Below are 17,536 nucleotides of genomic sequence, written 5' to 3' on the forward strand. Positions count from 1 at the left end.
ACTAGCCTTCAAGATGCCTAGCTCTGTATCTTTAAAATACATTGCTGGATAACTGGGGAGACACAGAAGTACTCTGAGAGAAACAGACTCCAAATGGCTTAATTAAGAGTTTTTGAGACATGGTCAATCCTGGTCTTATTAGGTATTAAGCACTATTTAAAAGTACTGTCTTGAACAGCACTTAATTGATTTGAAAGACTGTGAATGAAGGAAATATAAACCAATTTTCATTCAAAAAACTGTAATATTTTGGGCATAGTGGTGCATGTTTTTAATCCTAGCATTTGGGAGGCAGAGGGAGAGGCAGGTGGATCTCTGTGAGTTTGAGGCCAGCCTGGTCTACACAGTGAGTTCCAAGACAGTCGGAGCTATACAGAGAACCCTGTCTCGGAACAAAAAGACTGTGATATTAATTTGGATAAGATTAAACATAAGCAAAATGATGCTTTTCCAGGATCAGTAACCACTATTTCTATATATTTATTTCAATAGAGATCAGCAGCCTCAGCAACATCTGCTAATCTGTACAACCCATTGATGTGTTAGGTTCCTCATGCATGTGTGAGTGTGTGCCGTGTTCACATGTATGTGTGGGTACCTGTGTGTGTGTGTATGCAGGCGCGTGTGAGTGCATGTACGTGCAAGTGTGTGTGTGTAGTCCAGAGGTTGATGTTGAATGTCTTCCCTAATCACTCTCCACCTTATTTTTTGAGTCAGGGTCTCTCACTGAACTTGGAGCTTGAGGATTCACCTAGCTGGCTGGCCAATGAACCCCAGGGATTGTTCTATCTCTGCCTGGCCTTTACCACCTGGGCTTTGGGAGACTGAACCCAGATCCTTACACTTATGTGACAAGGTCTGTACCAACTGAGCCTCTCCTCAGTACCTCCTGATGTATTCAGTCCTAATAACTGTGGTCATTCTTCTTGCAGGCTCCTAGCCTCAAATGTTTTCCAGGAGGGAAGAGGTAAAATAGCTTGATATTCCTCACTAAGAAGACAGATATAAGTGCAAGGACAACAGTCATTTGCCCATCAAGAAACGGTTTGGGAGTCTTTTGAAAGGGTGCAAGCATGAGGCAGGTACTACAGGAAATGAAATTGCTCGCCGGGCATACTTGCACATTTTCTTCTGCACATAATTTTTGTCCTCCAAATATTCCCCATAGCCAGAGGGATCGTTACCTTCAAGTTCTAGAACCATAGTTACCTTCAAGTTCAAGTCAAGGTGGTTCTCCGTGATTTCAGGAGGACTGATCAGGGAGCAATCCAGCACAGTGTAGTTGTCAATCTTGGTTAAAACTAAAAAAGAAAAGAAAAAGGAAATTTTGTGTTTATTAAAACCTTAATCTACGAATAATGTTTGAAACATCAATTTCACCTTCTTCTAAGAAACATGCATACATTTAAAAAACATGCATACTCAGGAAGAGGAAGAAAGAAAAAAAGCAAATATTTTCCTCAACTATTAAAGAAACATTAGCAAAATTTTCACACACGCTTTTCATCCGTCTGTCCACAAAACATTCACACACCACAATGCACGTGCGATCCTTCTTAATTTTAATTTTTAAGACTTCGTCATTATTGTGTGGTGCACACATATCACAGTGCATGCGTGGAAGTCAGAGGACAACTTCTGGGCTGGTTCTCTCCTTCCACCTCATGGGTTCTGGGGATTGAACTCAGGTTGTAAGGCTTGTGTGGTTAGCACTTTTCCCGCTGAGCCACTTCACTGGCCCATGTGGTTCTATTTAAAATATTTTTACATTACTTAATCAGTCCATTTATTTATTGTGTGTGTGTGTGTGTGTGTGTGTGTGTGTACATACAAATGTGTGTGGTGCTCAGAGGGACAAGTTGTATGAGTTGACTCTCTTTCTACCATTTGGGTCCTAGGAACTGAACTCAGGCTGTTAGGGTAGTGGGAGGCAACTACACCCCCTGAATCACCTCCCAGGCTTCTATGTTTAAGAAGAAATTAACAAACAATTAGGCTGAAGGCAGATGCATACCTCTCCTTTTGTCCCCCCAGATGGAGTTTCCCCAGTCTCATCTATAACCCTGTAGCAGAACACCTGCTGTGGTCCCCCTTTCCTCTCTAACCCCATCCTCAAGGGATCATCACAAAGATCTTCCCATTCCCCAGTTTTCCTTCCTCTGGCTCATCCCAGCCTCCAACACAGTCGTGGGTTTCAACATTGCGAACACATGAACACACGTGCTGAGCAGGCCAGGGAAACAGGTAAGCCAAGACAAGACCCTCACTGGTCCCTCCTCCCCTTTAAATCCAGTCTCCTGGTTTATCCCTAGCGCTGCAATTGAAGGCCAGCTGCATCCTTCCCTGCCCCGCTGCTACATCTCTGATTACATCTGGCAGATCGCACTGTGAAACCCGAGGCTGTGTTAACAAAATCAACCTTGGGTCAGGAGGCAGAGCCAGCAAGTAGTTGTCAGGAATTAGCCAAATGTAGTCAATGTAACGGGTCTTTCTTTGGACAGCCAGCTCCCAAATAATGGCACAGAGACTTCTTATTAATTATGAAAGCTTGGCCTTAGCTTTGGCTTGTTCCCAAATAGCTCTTCAAACTTATATTAATCTATAGTAATCTACATTCTGCCATGTGGCTCATTATCTCAGTACAGTACATCATATTACTTTCTTTTTTTCTAGCTGGCAAATCTCTGCCTCTCTGATTCTTCCCCTGAGTTCCTCTCTCCCTGGAGAAGCCCAATCTACCCTCTCCTATTTAGTTATTGACCATTCTGCTCTTTATTAAATCAGTCAGAAGGTATCTTAGGCAGGTGAAGTAAAACAGAGATCTTCACACAGTGTGATCAAATATCCCGCAACAGGGACTGGTCCCATAGAGGTCCTCAAGCAACCCAGGCTGTTCCCAAGACAATGATGGACTGTTTTCTGAGAACTGACATCCTGGCCCCACTGCCAAGGACAACACCCACAGAACTCATCGAACATGGAGAAATTGAGCTGATGCCTACATGGATCCTTCGTCTCTCCATTCTAATGTTTATGATGCAAGAAAGGGACCCTGCACACTACCCAAAGAGAAACATAAGCATCAGCCCGGCCACAAAACCTTTGACCTACAATTTGACCTGCTTGCAAAATATAATAAGGCAATGGTGGGGTAGAAATTGTGGGAGTAGCCAAACAATGTCTGATTTGAATAAGGCCTACTCAAGGAGTTGGAACCCATACCTGACATTGCTTAGGAAACAAGAATCAGAGACTAGATAGCTCAGAGACCTAGGGTAAAACCAAACACTACTGGTATAAAAAATAGTATCAATAAAATGACTCCTAATGATATTCTGCTATACTCATAGATCAATGCCTTGTCCAGTCATCATTAGAGAGGCTTCCACTGGCAGAAGATGGGACTAGATGCAGAGACCCACAGCCAGACATTACACACACACACACACACACACACACACACACACACACACACAGCTCTAAATGGGAGGTCTCCTTCAAATCCTCCCTCTTCAGAGCTCAGGGAACCCTGTAGAAGAGAAGGCGCATAGAGTGTAAGAGTCAGAGAGGATGAAAAACACCAGGAGAACAAGGCCCTCTGAATCAACTAAGCAAGACCCATATGAGCTCAGAGACTAAAGCAACAAGCATAGGTCCTAAGGTCTGCACCAGGTCCTCTGCATTTATATTATAACTTCTAGCTTAGTATTTTAATGGGTCTCCTGAGTATGAGAACGAATGGGTCTCTGATTCTTGTGTCTGCTCTTGGAACTATTGCCCTCTTTTGGGTTTCCTTGTTCAACTTCAATATGGTGGGTTTTGCTTCATCTTATTATATTTTGTTTTGTTATTTTTTACTGTTATCTCTTATAAGTCTGTTCTTTACTAACTAGAGTCAGAAAGGGAGTAGATCCAGAAGGGAGGGTAAGTGGTGAAGAACTGGGAGGAGTAGAAGGAGGAGAAACCATAATCAGGGTATATCATATGAGAGAAGTATCTATTTCCAATAAAGGGAAAAATGAAACAAAGAAATTAACACAAATATCCTTATCAATATTAAATCATAGTATCAGATTGAGAGGCTTCCAACTGCAATGTTAGAGATTCTATGTAGTTAGAATTTCATTTTTTAGAGACAATAAGTATGCGTCACTATTGCAGTTAAAATAGTTTGGCTTCTCTTGTAGCCCAAGATAGCCTGGGAGTCCCTGTAGCCCAGGCTGGCCTGATTCATAATTTACCTTTATTGTCCCTCCGAGTGCTCAGAGAGAATTTATTTAAAAAGAGATGTTATGAGAAAGGAAACACCAAGTTAGAGAGGCCATGAAATTCTTACACATGGTGCTATTAATTGAATGAAACGTTTGTGTTTACATTTTCAGAACAAAGCCAAAGGAAAAGGGAGCTGGGTACGCCAGTGAGCAGAGCTCCTGGGAGGAAAGATGTCCATGTCTGAGGTGGTATCAGCAGCACTTGGGCTCTAATTTGGTGTGAGACGCTGCTTTGCTGGCTACTCCGTACTCTGTGATCTGAGGACTTCTTTCAGGTTCTAGAGGAAGGTACCCCAGGATCACCTAAACATCACGAAAGGATACCTTCTTTCAGATCCTGTTTGGTTTGTGCCCACGATGGGGATTAGAAGCAGCAGGGGGAGAAGCAGCTTGCTGAGTTAGTAAGAACACAGTGCCATCACCACGGCCTTCACATTTTTAGAATTTATTTTTACTTATGTGCTCCTGCTTGTCTGTATGTGCACCACAGTGTGCAGGTGCCCATGAAGGGCACAACAGGGTGTCGTAACTCCCAGAACTGGACTTAGAGTTGGCTATGTACCACCAGATGTAGATTCTGAGAATTAAACCTAGGCCTCTGTAAGAACAACTGGCACTCTTAGTTGCTGTGCCGTGTCTCCAGCCCTAACTATAGCTTTTAAAATGTTCTTAAAGTGCCCAGTCTACACAGATCCCATCACCCTCTGTGAGGCGATCAGGATGGGGATTCCTAACAGTGAAGGCAGTGAGGTCTGGGGATGAAGACACTAGCCCAAGATACACAACACATGGGCCTATCCTTCTCTTCTTCCTTCCGATCCACTCGGTTCCTTTCTATCTGCACCCACTCACCCATCCTCTGTCCATTTCCTTTCATTCTTTCATCAGTTCAGTATTTACCGACCTGGCAGCCAGGCCCTGTGCCTGACGTTAGAGCAAAGCTCCTGCCCCCAAGGATCTTAAAGTCCAGAGGAGGAGGGGACACACACATGGCCAGGAAATCCTAATCCAATATAGAAAGCAGCCAGGCTCTGTGCCTGACGTTAGAGCAAAGCTCCTGCCCCCAAGGATCTTAAAGTCCGGAGGAGGAGGGGACACACACATGGCCAGGAAAGAAAGAACCCCCCCTTGAAGCTGATCTGATGGTCCGGCCACACAGTCTTCCGCTGGCTCAGGGTGAAACCCCGAGATCCCTCCTGAATACCTCCATGACCCACATTTGACCTGCTGGCAATTACCGCTGTCTGCTTACAAGGTATGCATGGAATACAGGGACATGCCTTCCCTCTCTGTCACTCCACCCGAGGCTAGTTGCAGTCCTTGCTCCTAAGGGTCATTGTTCTACTCACTAAATGGTCTCTCTGCTGCCACCTCCCTCTTCCATCCTGTCTGTTATTATCTGGGACACCAGAGTGACTCAGACTAAGAGACAGGCTTTGCAGTGTTCCAGATCCCTGACAAGTCTAGCCACCCCTCCCCCACCTGCAAACTCAGTTCTCACACTCCCTTCACCAGGCCCTCCCTCTAGTCCTAGGGCTGCCTTCAGCCCCTCTGTTGCGCTCAGCGCACTCCTACCTCAGGACCTTGGAGCACATGATCTATTGTTCCTGACTGTTCTCCACACTCGCTATGATTTGAATGTCCTTCTAAAACTCACACTTAAATTTAGTTAGCAATATAACTGGTATTGGGAGGTGGGGCTTTCATAGGTGACTGGGCCACGGGACAGTGCCCTCTGGAATAGTCCATGACTATCCGAGTGGGTTTGTTACACATTTGGCTTGATTTTCATCTCTGTCTCGTGAGAACCCACTTGCCCTCCTGCCACGTTGTGATTCCTCGTGGAAACCATCGCCGGATGTAAGTCCTTAATCTTGGACTTTTCAGCTTCCAAGACCATGAGACAAACACCCTTCTGTTGTTTATAATTCATCCAACTTCTGGTATCCAATCCCAGCCACAGTAAAGGACCCAGACAATCCAGATTGGGAGTACAGGTAGCTTGATTGCTAGAGGAGGAGAAGCTAAGGTGTGAAACAGAGAGGCGGAGACAGAACGTGGACTGATGTGTGGGCTTGCTACATACGGAAGGCAGCCCCTGAAGGGGTCAGAGCAGGCTAGGCGGATAACCTGGCCAAGAAGACAGATTTGGTGCCAAACGTTGGATTAGAGCCTGGAGGGCTTTTCTTCCTAGCTCTGCCCACTTATCCCTGAGACCCTCCTCTGCTGCAGTAACAAAGCTGGGTAATGGTCAAGAACTACACGTGCTATGCATAGGGCTTGTCCCATATGGAGTCCCGGGGCTTTAATTGCAGAAGAACAGAGTGACGAATAGGTGCTTCGTGGCCTAGAAGAAAAGGCTGGGTAAGGTTTGAAGCTGGAGAGAACTATCTAGAAGACAGTTCCACGACTCACCCTCCAGGGCACTGATGTTGACATTGAGGGCTTCCACTTCATTGATGACCATGGGACAGAGCTGCACCAAAAGAATTTTTTGAGAAATCACGTTGCCATGTTGAAAGGCAAGCCTTCTGCTGAGAAGACATTATCCCTGTTGCCATGACAATGCTCCTCTAAGTTAGCTGACGCTCTTGGCCTGCAGCCTCCGTGGGTGTGGGCAGTGTGTCACTGAGTGCCGCCCGCTGAGCTGCAGAGCAACTGAAACCACACCCGGCTAGCCTGCTGAAAGAGCCTGGCTCTCCTCTCTGGACGTGTCAAGGCCTGCGGTCTGTCCACGGTGTTGGTGTCACACCTGAGGAACCTGCTGCTGTCTTTGCTGACTGGGTGCCACTGGCTCCCATTGCATCCCCAACGCTAAGTCCTGCCTGGAGTGGCTTCACTTTCACTGGGGCTAATTGGAGAGATCGTGAGATTGGGGATCCACTGAGGACTCTGTTGCCTCCCCTCTCTCTCCTCTCCTTGAGACGGGGTCTCACGTAGCCCATGTTGACATTTAGATTTTTTATGTAGTCTAAAATGACCTTGAAATTATGATACTTCTGCCTCCACCTTCCAGGTGCTGCATTATAGGGATGCCTTACCCCGTCCAGTTTATGTGGTGCTAGGGAGCAAAACCAGGACCTCATGCATACAAGGCAAGATCTTTACCTTGAGACACCCTCAGTCCTGTTTCTACCTTTCCGGAGGGGGTGAAGGCCAGCAAAGTAGACTCCGGAGAGACTCTAACTAATCTAGCTAAGTTACAAACACTGGTGTATTGCTCGTCGATGCTCACGCAGCATGGTGGTTTTAGCAGAGGCAAGGCAGTCAAGCCCTCGGAGTCGAAACTATCAGTATTCTGCTTTCATACTCTATCATCTGCAGCGTGGGAATGGTTGTTATATCTACCTCACCAAGTTGTGAGGAGAAACTGAAATAGTCTAGAGAAGACTGCTTATTAGCTCAGGCTCGGTATTTGGTACGTCTGCTGCTGCCTTTTTTTTTTTTTTGAGACAAGATCACATGTGGCCCAGGCTAGCTTCAAACTTGCTGTGTAATTGTACATGGCCTTGAACTTCTGATCCTCCTGTCTCTCCCTCCCAAGAGCATTCTTTTTTTTTTCTAAAAAATAAATTATTTATTTATTTTATTTACATCGGTGTTTTGCCTGCAAGTATGTCTATATGGGGGATTCAGATCCTGTGAAAGAGGAGTTACAGACAGTTGTGAGCTGCCATGTGGGTGCTGGGAATTGAACCCGAGTCCTCTGGAAGAGCAGCCAGTGCTCTTAACCGCTGAGCCATCTCTCCAGCCCCTTGTCCCCAAGAGCATTCTTAATGTATTTCTTGGGGATACTTGTTATCACCCTCCCCATTCCTCACCTACCCAAATCTTACCTATATTTCAAGGTTCAGTTCCCTAGATAAACATGTCTTCCAGGAAACTTTCCAGTTCCCTAAACCCCTTCAGTTCCGTCTCATTGTCATGTAACCATGTATTAAACTCAAGACTTGGTTCCGTTGTTGTTTTACAACTCTAAGGGCTTTTTGTTTTGTTTTTGTTTGTTTTCTAAATTAACCAATATTTGTTTCTTTTGTTCTCAGTAGTTCCTACTTTAGCTGGGTCTTGGATGGTGCTTAGCATACAGTTAGTGCTCAATAAATGTTTATGATAAAAATTATTAAAGTATGATAGGCCCACCGATATCGTTTGACCTTAGTTGTCCAACTTCTGAAGACTCACCATTTCATTCAAATTCCTCAAAATGGGTTTCTCCATGGGCTCAGCAAAGGAGTTATACAGGACACTAGGAAAAACGAAAAAAGGGAGCTTTTTTTTTTGAGAAAAGAAGAAAAAAAAACATAAACAAAAATCAAGTTTACACCTCCTCCCAGCCTCCCATTTCCCTCCCCCTCCTCCCACCCTTCTCCCCCTCCTCCCACCCTTCTCCCCCTCCCCCCACTCCTCTCCCCCTCCCTCTCCAGTCCACAGAGCAGTCCGGGTTCCCTGCCCTGTGGTAAGTCCTAGGTCCTCCCCCCTCCGTCCATATCTAGGAAGGTGAACATCCAAACTGGCTAGGCTCCCACAAAGCCAGCACATTAAGTAGGATCAAAACCCCGTGCCATTGTCCTTGGCATCTCATCAGCCCTCATTGTTCGCCATGTTCAGAGAGTCCGATTTTATCCCATGCTTGAAAAAAGGGAGCTTATCAGGGGCCAGGAAACACCAGTGGGGAACTTCTCTGAGTGGTAGCCTGAGGCTCCACCAGGCTGCTGTCACTCACCTAAGGCCTCCAGAAAATGAGACTCGGGCATGGCTCACTTGGACATAGCAGTCTTGGAGTTCCAGGACTGGATGACCAACGTTATTACGGGCGAGGACGAGGATGCCAGTAAAGTAGATTCCAGAGAGAAACAGATCAGCAGCTCCTGAATCTTGGCTGTATGGAGAGAAAGGGAAAGGTTACCCAAATCTGGGCCACACATGGAGATGCGTCTTCTAAGTTCTTTCGGGACAGGGACTTTGCCGTGCTCCCACCAGAGTCTCTAGGACTGACAACAGACTTAACAAATGACGTGGCGAGCGTGGAAATGAACAGCTAGGGGACCCTATACATAGGTCATTCCCAGTGCTCTGGTGCTGAAAGTGGCTGAGCAATGGCAGAGCACCACTTATGTACAGGATTCAGTTTGAGAGAGAACACCAGGTAAACATCTGGGATGGGTGAACACAGGGAAGGGATGCTTAGACTATGGCCGTGAGGGAGTGGAGCATGTGTCACTGAAGACTTTGCAAGGGCCCTCCACAGAATAATTCCCAACACATGCTGCTAAATTATCAAGGAAGTGAGGAAGTATATGAACCTATGTTGATTATGGAGAAACAATCTACAATCTATTAGCTTGGGAAAATGATATATAGATAATAAATGGTTGTAGTGTAGCCTTATGAATAATTAAATGTATTTATTCTGAGGTGCCAATCAAGACAGACCTAACCATTACACTACATCAATGACTTGTCCGTAGAAGTTGGTTTGTTGGTATATCTTGAGTTCAACTTTTCTTTCTCTCTCCTTCCCTTCTTCTTCCTTCTCTTTATTTATTTATTCTAACCATGTGCATGGAGGTGCCTAAGAAGAGGACACCAGAGCCCCTGGAACAGGAGTTACAGGCTGTTGTGAGCCACTGTGTGGGTGCTGGGAGCTGAACATAGGTTCTCTGTGAGAGCAGTCAGTGCTCTTAACCACTGAGCTGTCTCTCCAATCCAGCTCCTTTCTTTCTGTTCTTTTTTCCTTCCTTCCCTTCTTCCTCTGCTTCCTTACTGTCTTTTTCTACTCTCTCATACATGATCTCACTCTGTAACCCAGATGGTCAAGAGCTCACTGCGGAGCCCAAGCTGGCCTCCAACTAGTGGTAGTCTTCTTCCTCAACCTCTCAAAGGATTTGAATTACAGAAGTTGAACCACCACACCTGCCTTCAACCTTTCACTTTTTTCTTCTGTTTGAGGGCACAGAGACCTTTTGGTTGGGGAAGAGTGAGGCTCAAACACCATCCTCCAACCTCCATGTGAGACAGGAAGCTGTTTCCCATCAGTTGAGCCTGCAGGTGGGGAAAATGCACTAAACATCTGGTTTAGATCAGTGGACCTAAAATGTGGAAGATATGGGGAATTTCTCTCCAGACAGCTGGGCCTCTCGTCCTTAGGATTTTTGTTTTTGGAGGGTGATTTTGAGACAGAGTCTCACTGTGTAGTTCTGGCTGTCCTCTGTAGACTGGGCTGGCCTCAACCTCACAGAGATCTTCCTGGTTCTGCCTCCCTAGTACTAGAATGAAAGGCATGAGTCACCATGCTGGGATCTTAGGAAGTCTGGAATGCTTGGTTGCTCTGCTTCTATGGGAGGGTCCCTTTCCTCCACCCTCCACCTCCCTTCTAAGCAGGGACTCCCTTCCTGCATCAACTCTCACCTGGTAGCGCTCTTGACAAGGTATGGATACAGAGAGAAAGAAGCCTACACTGAAAACAGCAGCGCATTGTCTGCATTGCCCCCAGAACAGAGTGGATGTCCGTAGGATACTCACAAAAGCGGAGCCCTGACTTCCCAGTTGGCGCTGATGTTGGCAGTGCCGTGGTTGCTCAGTGCTCTGATTCCCACCCCAGGCACAAAGGCCAGTGATGTATTTGGCATCGAAAAGGCGTTGATTTTTATGCTGTAAAAGAAGAAGCGGGAAAGTAAGGGCAACACTCTTGAACTTCCTAAGGAGAGCAAGGTTGGAGGCTGGAGTTGCCCTGAGATTGCAAATTCCTACAGAAGAAGGGGTCTTCCAGCTCCCTAGCGGGGTGTCTGGGTATGGCCTCGTCCGTTTTAGCAAGATGCAGTTGAGGGAGGAAGCAATCAAGTTTAAAACTAAATTCGTAATCAAATGATCTGTTTCTCAATTTTTTTTCTTTTGGTGTGTGTGTGTGTGTGTGTGTATGGTATATACATGCCTGTGTGTGTGTGTGGTATATGTATGCCTCTGTGTGTGTGTGTGTAAGAGTGTGTAATATATGCATGCTTCTGTGTATGTGTGTTATATGCACGCCTATTTGTGTGTGGTATATGCATGCCTGTGTGTGTGTGTGTGTTATATGCACACCTATTTGTGTGTGGTATATGCATGCCTCTGTGTGTGTGTGTGTGTGTGTGTGCGATATATGCATGCCTATGTGTGTGTGCGGTATATGCATGCCTATGTGTGTGTGCGTGTGGTATATGCATTCCTCTCTGTGTATGTGTGTGTGTGCGTGCGCAGTATATGCATGTATGTACACACTGAGGCCAGAAGAGGACTCAGGTGTTCCGTCCTACTGCCTCCATCTTGTTTCCTGGAGACTTGGAGGTAGATTGTTGGCCAGCAAAGTGATCCTCCTGTCTCTGGTGCCTACAGGGCTTGTGTTACAGGTCTATAAAGCCCAGCCTGTGTTTTACATGGGTGTTTGAGATTTGAATCAAGCCCTTGTGCTTTGGTAGCAAGTACTCTTGTTCACTGAGCCGTCTCTCCAGCCCTTTGGGTTCCTTTAAAAACAAAAATAGGCCCAATATTGCCATCATGGTTTGTTTGGTTCTTAGGCCAGTTTCAGCGTTTCTTTAAGGGGATGACATCAGTAATTCTGAAGAAGCAGCTGCTTTTCAGGGGATGGTCAAAGTACACTGCCAGGCATTTGACACACATGTCAGCTGTATCCCCCACTTCCACTCACTGGGACAACAAACATGCCTTCCTTCTACTGCTGCCCGGTGCCCCTATATGGAGCTGAAAAGAATTAGCTTCTGTAAGAATCCCTGAGTGGTCGAACAGGTTGTCTCAGGAACCCGTAAAGCAGTGGGCTTGCCTGTAATCCACGGAGATAGAAGACAGATGTGCAATGACAAAGTATTGTGATTTGGGCGATTCCAAACTGCCCAGCCTCTTGGCAACCGCTTGACATCGCAGCTCAGTTTGGCCCTCCCAGTATCCCTGTAGGCTTCTGGTGTATGTGCAAACTCCAGCCAGAGATAAGAAGATAAGAAAAGCCTATACGTCATACATAAGCAGTAGAACCAGATCTGAAATCCTCTGCAATCTGACTTCAGACTCCTAGTCACTGGGTCATGCCACTCCGTGTATTGTACAATGAGCATCTGACCCGGAGCCAAGGTTTGTACTAGTTGTACAACCTTGAGCAAGCAGCTTTCCCTCTTTCAGTCAATGGTCCAAAAAGGAGTGCTACTCACAGGGAGGTTGGGAAGAGGACATGGAAATGAGGTAATCCACACCTCATTGCTGCACAGGACGAAGGCACTGCTTTGGACTGAGACTGGGAAAAGTCTAGAAGAACATACACGCACTAGCTGATGAATGAAGCCGCTGTTTCCCTTCCTATTCACCGTCTCCCACCTGTCCGTTACTGTACACACCTGAGTTCCACCGTGAAAAGAGAATCAGCAGAGGTTCAGAATTATCAGTGCTTTAGAAATATGCTCATTTGACACCTATAGTCTAACCCACTCTCCCCTCCTCTCCCCAAGCCAGGATCTCTCTATGTAGCCGTGGCTATCCTGGAACTCACTATGTAGACCTGCTCTAGCCTTCTATGTGCCGGGATTAAAGGTGTATGGCACTATGCCTCACTAATCCATTTTTATAACCGCTACAGAATACACCAAAGTTCTTCTCTAGGCTGTTTTCATCATATAAACAGTGTTGCAGTGAACGCCCTACTACACATAAATTGTGGACTATATTTTCCCAGGGAGGATCCTGGGGAGTAGAAGTCCCGGGCCAAAGACTAACATACTGTGATGGTTAATGTTGATTTTTCAATTTGATATGATCTAGAATCACTTGGGAGGCAAACCTCTGGACATGTCTCTTAGAAAGTTTCTAGACTAGGCTAACTGAGGTGGGAAAAATCCACTCTCAGTGTGGATTGATATGTCTTCTCCCAGACAATCAGCAATGCTGAACTTTTGTTTGCATTTCCTTGCTGGTCTTTTGTGTACCAGTTTTTCCCTTGAATGTGACACACAGCTGAGGTTGATATTGAACTCCTGATCCTCCTGCCTCCATCTCCCAAGTGCTAGAAGTACAGGCGTGTACCACCGCACACGGCTTATGCAGATCAGGAATTATAAGCATGCAGCACCATAGTCAGCTAAGAGTCAGCGTTTTGAATGAAAACGAAGTAAAACAAAGTAAATAAAAATGTAGTTTCTCTGTTATACAAGTCACATTTCAAATGTTCAGTGCCCATGAATGATTTGGATAGCACAGGATTAAAATTATATTGATCTATCTATTCACGCCAGCAACACGTGAGAATGCCCATTTCTCCCCTTCTCCAGCACTTATTATATAGCTTTCCCTGTACTTTTCTGCTGTGTCATCACCACTGTAGGTAAATGATTATCTTTGGAAATATATATATATGCCCGTCTCTCCCACAGACTATCAAGGGAGAGGACTTATATTCACTAGAACATTCCTTGTGTCTAGAACAAAGCCCTGAGCGAGGCAGCTGCTCAATAAACACATGCTGACCAGCTGGCTTTCTGCAGGTGAGGAGATTTGTGAGGAACGTTCCCTGTGCCAACTCCCTTGCAACAAAAATACCTGTGGGTTTTATAAGGGGTTGTCATTAAATCAGGGGGATTATTACTGCAAACGGTTAGAGCAATAGACAGCTGGGAAAGTATTGGGGAAAATGATGAAACATAACAGCTCCTTAGGAAGCGGCTTCTTCTTTCCCCTTTAAGATTGATCTCCAGTTTGGTAAACACATTCTCGCCCTCCTTTGGGGATCTTACTGGATCCCAATTGCTGTCTGAATATCCATTTTCTCTTCCCTAAATATCCCTGGACATGCGACTAAGTTCTGTTCATTGTTGTGTAGATGGCATGTGGTTAAATGTTAAAGCCTCAAGCAAAACCTCAAGAATGAGAAAATTAACCAAGCTTCTAAGAGTCTTTCCCCAGTGCCTTTCCCCCTTCTAGCTACATGAAATATACACCAGATGGTTGGAACCATAGACGCTGTCTTGGGCCTTGAGGCAAACTGGGGAACAGAAGTCAGAACTCAGATGGCAAAGCAGAAAAAAAGATATAGAAGTTAGGGCTGCTAAAGTTTTCTCCACTGGTTTTGAGCCCTTGTGATATAAGACAATGCACTATATATCCCTTACTTTGAAAAGTTGTACTTTACGTAGTCAATCTTTAGAAACTCAAGAGATTCAGAGCCTTTCAAATCTGGGATGACAATTTCCTTCGCCATTTCTTCCATTATCTTCATCCCAACCTGAACACCTGTGAGGAAAACAGGAAGTGTTCCTTTACACAAGGAAGATGACAGTGATGTAATATCTCTAACCCTACAAACGCCAGCATTGAGTAAGACCTGATGCTGAGGTAAGAGAACAGCCTCCCTACAAAGCAGGTATTGTCTCTGCTTCGCATATGGAAACTCTACTCCTCAGAGAGGTGAAGGACCTTGCCTGAGGTCACAGGCTAACTTGAGGAGAAGTTATCATTACATGGCCAGGGCTGGGATGGACACAATAGAAGATATCCTTCAAAGGATGCTCCAGTTGTTAGGGACTGTGAACCCCCAGACCCTGAATTTCCTGTGACCCCCTGCCTGCCTCAGTAAACAACTTGTTTTCCTGTGCTTGCAGCTGCTCTGAGCACGAGACCCTCAGGAGTTCATAATGGCAGGAGAGTGGTTTCTGGTGGGCTTGCAGCTGAGAGTTAGGGCATGGCCATTAGTCAAGAAGACCCTATATAAGCTGCCCTGGACACAATAAAGTGAGCATTCTTGGGGCATTCTTGGCTCTCTCTCTGTCTCTGTCTCTGTCTGTCTGTCTCTCTGTGTGTGTGTGTGTGTGTGTTTCAATCTCCAGGCCCTTGCCCAACTTGCAAACCGTACCATAGCGATTCTGCATAGAGCAGGCTTTGTGCTACAAGTTGTCCCCAGGCACGTCTTTCAGATGTGAAAGATTATTTTTCGTCTAGGAAAGTGTGGGTCCTGGAGATCTATGAACCAAATTCTGAGCCGTGTGGCTCCAGAATCTAGGCTATGGCCAATTTCACAAAGTTATTTCCATTCTTCTTTCTTTGCAGATTATTTGAACTCAGATGTTTCGTGAAGGGATCCTGAGTCTTAGGGAACTACTGAACCATTGACATTCTACTAAGAGACAGTGAGTGGTTGTGTGGGTATAGCGTTCCATTTGTCCTTGGAAAGGAGTCACATTAGATTCTCCGCAGGACCCCAAACTCAGAAGAGGTGACTGATTACTACTTCTGATCTGTCCAGGAACAACTCACTCATTTCTTTGTCTGGAAGCTTCCCAGTACACGTTTTTCTTAGCTTGTGTGTATGTGTGGGGAATATCTTGATAAAGGTAACTTCCAGGACTGGCTAAATGGCTTAGGAGGTAAAAAGGCTTGCTGCCAAACCTGTTATGAGTTGGATTCCCAGAGTCTGCACAGTGGAAGGAGTGAACAAGTTGTCTTCTGGCCATCTCATGTGCACTATGGCACACGTCCCGACATGCACACACACACACACAATACATGCAATAAAATATTAAAGTAAAGGAATGCGACCTTGTCTTGTTTCCTCACTTTGTGTTCAAGTTCATTTCAGCGGTTCCATCCCCTCTGGAGAGGAGGAACAGACCGTAACCTATAAAATGCTGCAGGTACTGTTGTCATCTAGACAGAGCATGAAGGGATTGATGGTAACAACCAAAGGCCACATTAGGCTTAGACTTGAGCCCTGACACTGTCACTCGCTAGCTTGTGTGACTCAGCCTCAGCATCATTCCGTTTCCTCGTCTGTGACATGGGAATGACAGTGGCCAGGAAGGGATCTCTTCACACATAGGAAGAGGATGGTCACTAATATTTTCTAGGCATTTCATTTCACTAGGCCCTGTTCTCAGTGCTTCATACATGTTAATTCACTCAGTTCCTACGACAGCCAAGAGATGGGTACCACTATTGCTTGCTCCTCTTTGATATATACCCAGCAGATGCTATTAATAATGAGCCCAGAAAAATCATGCACTATAAAAATATGGAGGTGTATAACTGGTAAGGTTAAACTTAAGAGTTTGTATGGTGTGCCTGTATGTGTCAAGACTGTCCCCACAATAGATTTTGTATATGATTTAGAGGATCGTAGATTTCCTCCCTTTGTGAGACAGGGTCTCAGTGTGTATCCCAGGTTGGCCTAGAAGTTACTATGTAGACCAGGCTGTCCTCAGAGCCACAGAGATCCTTCCTCTGTATCTGGAGTGCTAGGATTAAAGGCACGGGTCACGATACTCTTTCTAATGTATTTTTATTTGGAGCCCTGATATTGTGGTGGGGGTGGGAAGAAGAGAGAGAGAGAGAGAGAGAGAGAGAGAGAGAGAGAGAGAGAGAACAGCTGTGTGTTTGAATATACCTTCCACCAGGGTATCTATTTTGTGGGTAACACTTTCTTCCCAGGTGTTTGGTACAGCTTCATAGGGGGTTAGATTTTCATCTCAGACCCAGTTCATAAACTGCTGGTTTGGAACATGGGCTGCATCTAGAGCACTTATGGCCTGACTTCTGAATGTATCCAACTCACCATAGTCTAGTGCACGCTGGGTGATCCTTGCCTTGATTCCAGGATTAGCAGTCTGGGAGGAGGAGACGAAGAGATTCCACAGGAGGAAGCATGCCCAGAGGACTGGGACCTGCTTTGTTCGCATCTGCAGTGAATCAACGGTTAAGAGTTCCTTTAATCCTTTTACGTCATCATCGGCCGGTGCCACCCAGTGTTTTTAGGCTTTCTTATTTTCATTGCTTAACTTCTCCAACTGTACCTATCCATTGATGCCTTCACCCATTTATAGACCAACCTATGTATCCATCCATGTTCTGTATTAAACATAGCAAAAATATGTTGTAGACATAGAGATGACCTGCGTATCACCTCTCATCTCTGTTTCTCACAGATTAGAGGGTGAGCTGGATGTTTGTATGAACACACACACACATTTATAACACAATGCAATAAAATAGCCTTGGTAGGCATATACCCTGGAAGGGATCCTGTGCGGGATAAGGTGTGGAACAAATACATTTTAGAACTAACTTATAAGTCATGTAGCTTTATGGCCATGAAACAATCTTTCATCTGCTCAAAGACTACTGGTAGCTCCCCTTTATCTGCAGGACTGGATGTAAGCACTTAGCATGGCAGTCAAGATCTCATTTAAGCCAGGCATGGTTGCGCACACCTGCAACCCCAGCATTTAGGAGGCTGAAGC

At 45.5% G+C, this 17,536-nt stretch overlaps 1 protein-coding gene across 1 annotated transcript in view; it reads right to left on the reverse strand.

Annotated features, from left to right (window-relative positions):
• Positions 1–16,975, reverse strand: part of Bpifc (BPI fold containing family C) — a 35,497-nt gene extending 18,522 nt beyond the window's left edge. Inside the window, exons 1-7 of the mRNA XM_041677155.1 lie at positions 16,852–16,975; positions 14,417–14,537; positions 10,794–10,922; positions 8,995–9,150; positions 8,454–8,517; positions 6,687–6,747; positions 1,210–1,301 (exon numbers count right to left, since the gene is read on the reverse strand). Coding sequence (XP_041533089.1) covers positions 1,210–1,301; positions 6,687–6,747; positions 8,454–8,517; positions 8,995–9,150; positions 10,794–10,922; positions 14,417–14,537; positions 16,852–16,975 — 747 coding nt within the window. The remainder of the gene's footprint in view (positions 1–1,209; positions 1,302–6,686; positions 6,748–8,453; positions 8,518–8,994; positions 9,151–10,793; positions 10,923–14,416; positions 14,538–16,851) is intronic.
• Positions 16,976–17,536: the final 561 nt, after the last annotated feature.

This window comes from Microtus oregoni, unplaced genomic scaffold, assembly GCF_018167655.1.
Source record: "Microtus oregoni isolate MIOR12 unplaced genomic scaffold, Mior012 000001F_ref0000356, whole genome shotgun sequence".
In the NCBI taxonomy this organism is placed as follows: Eukaryota; Metazoa; Chordata; class Mammalia; order Rodentia; family Cricetidae; genus Microtus; species Microtus oregoni.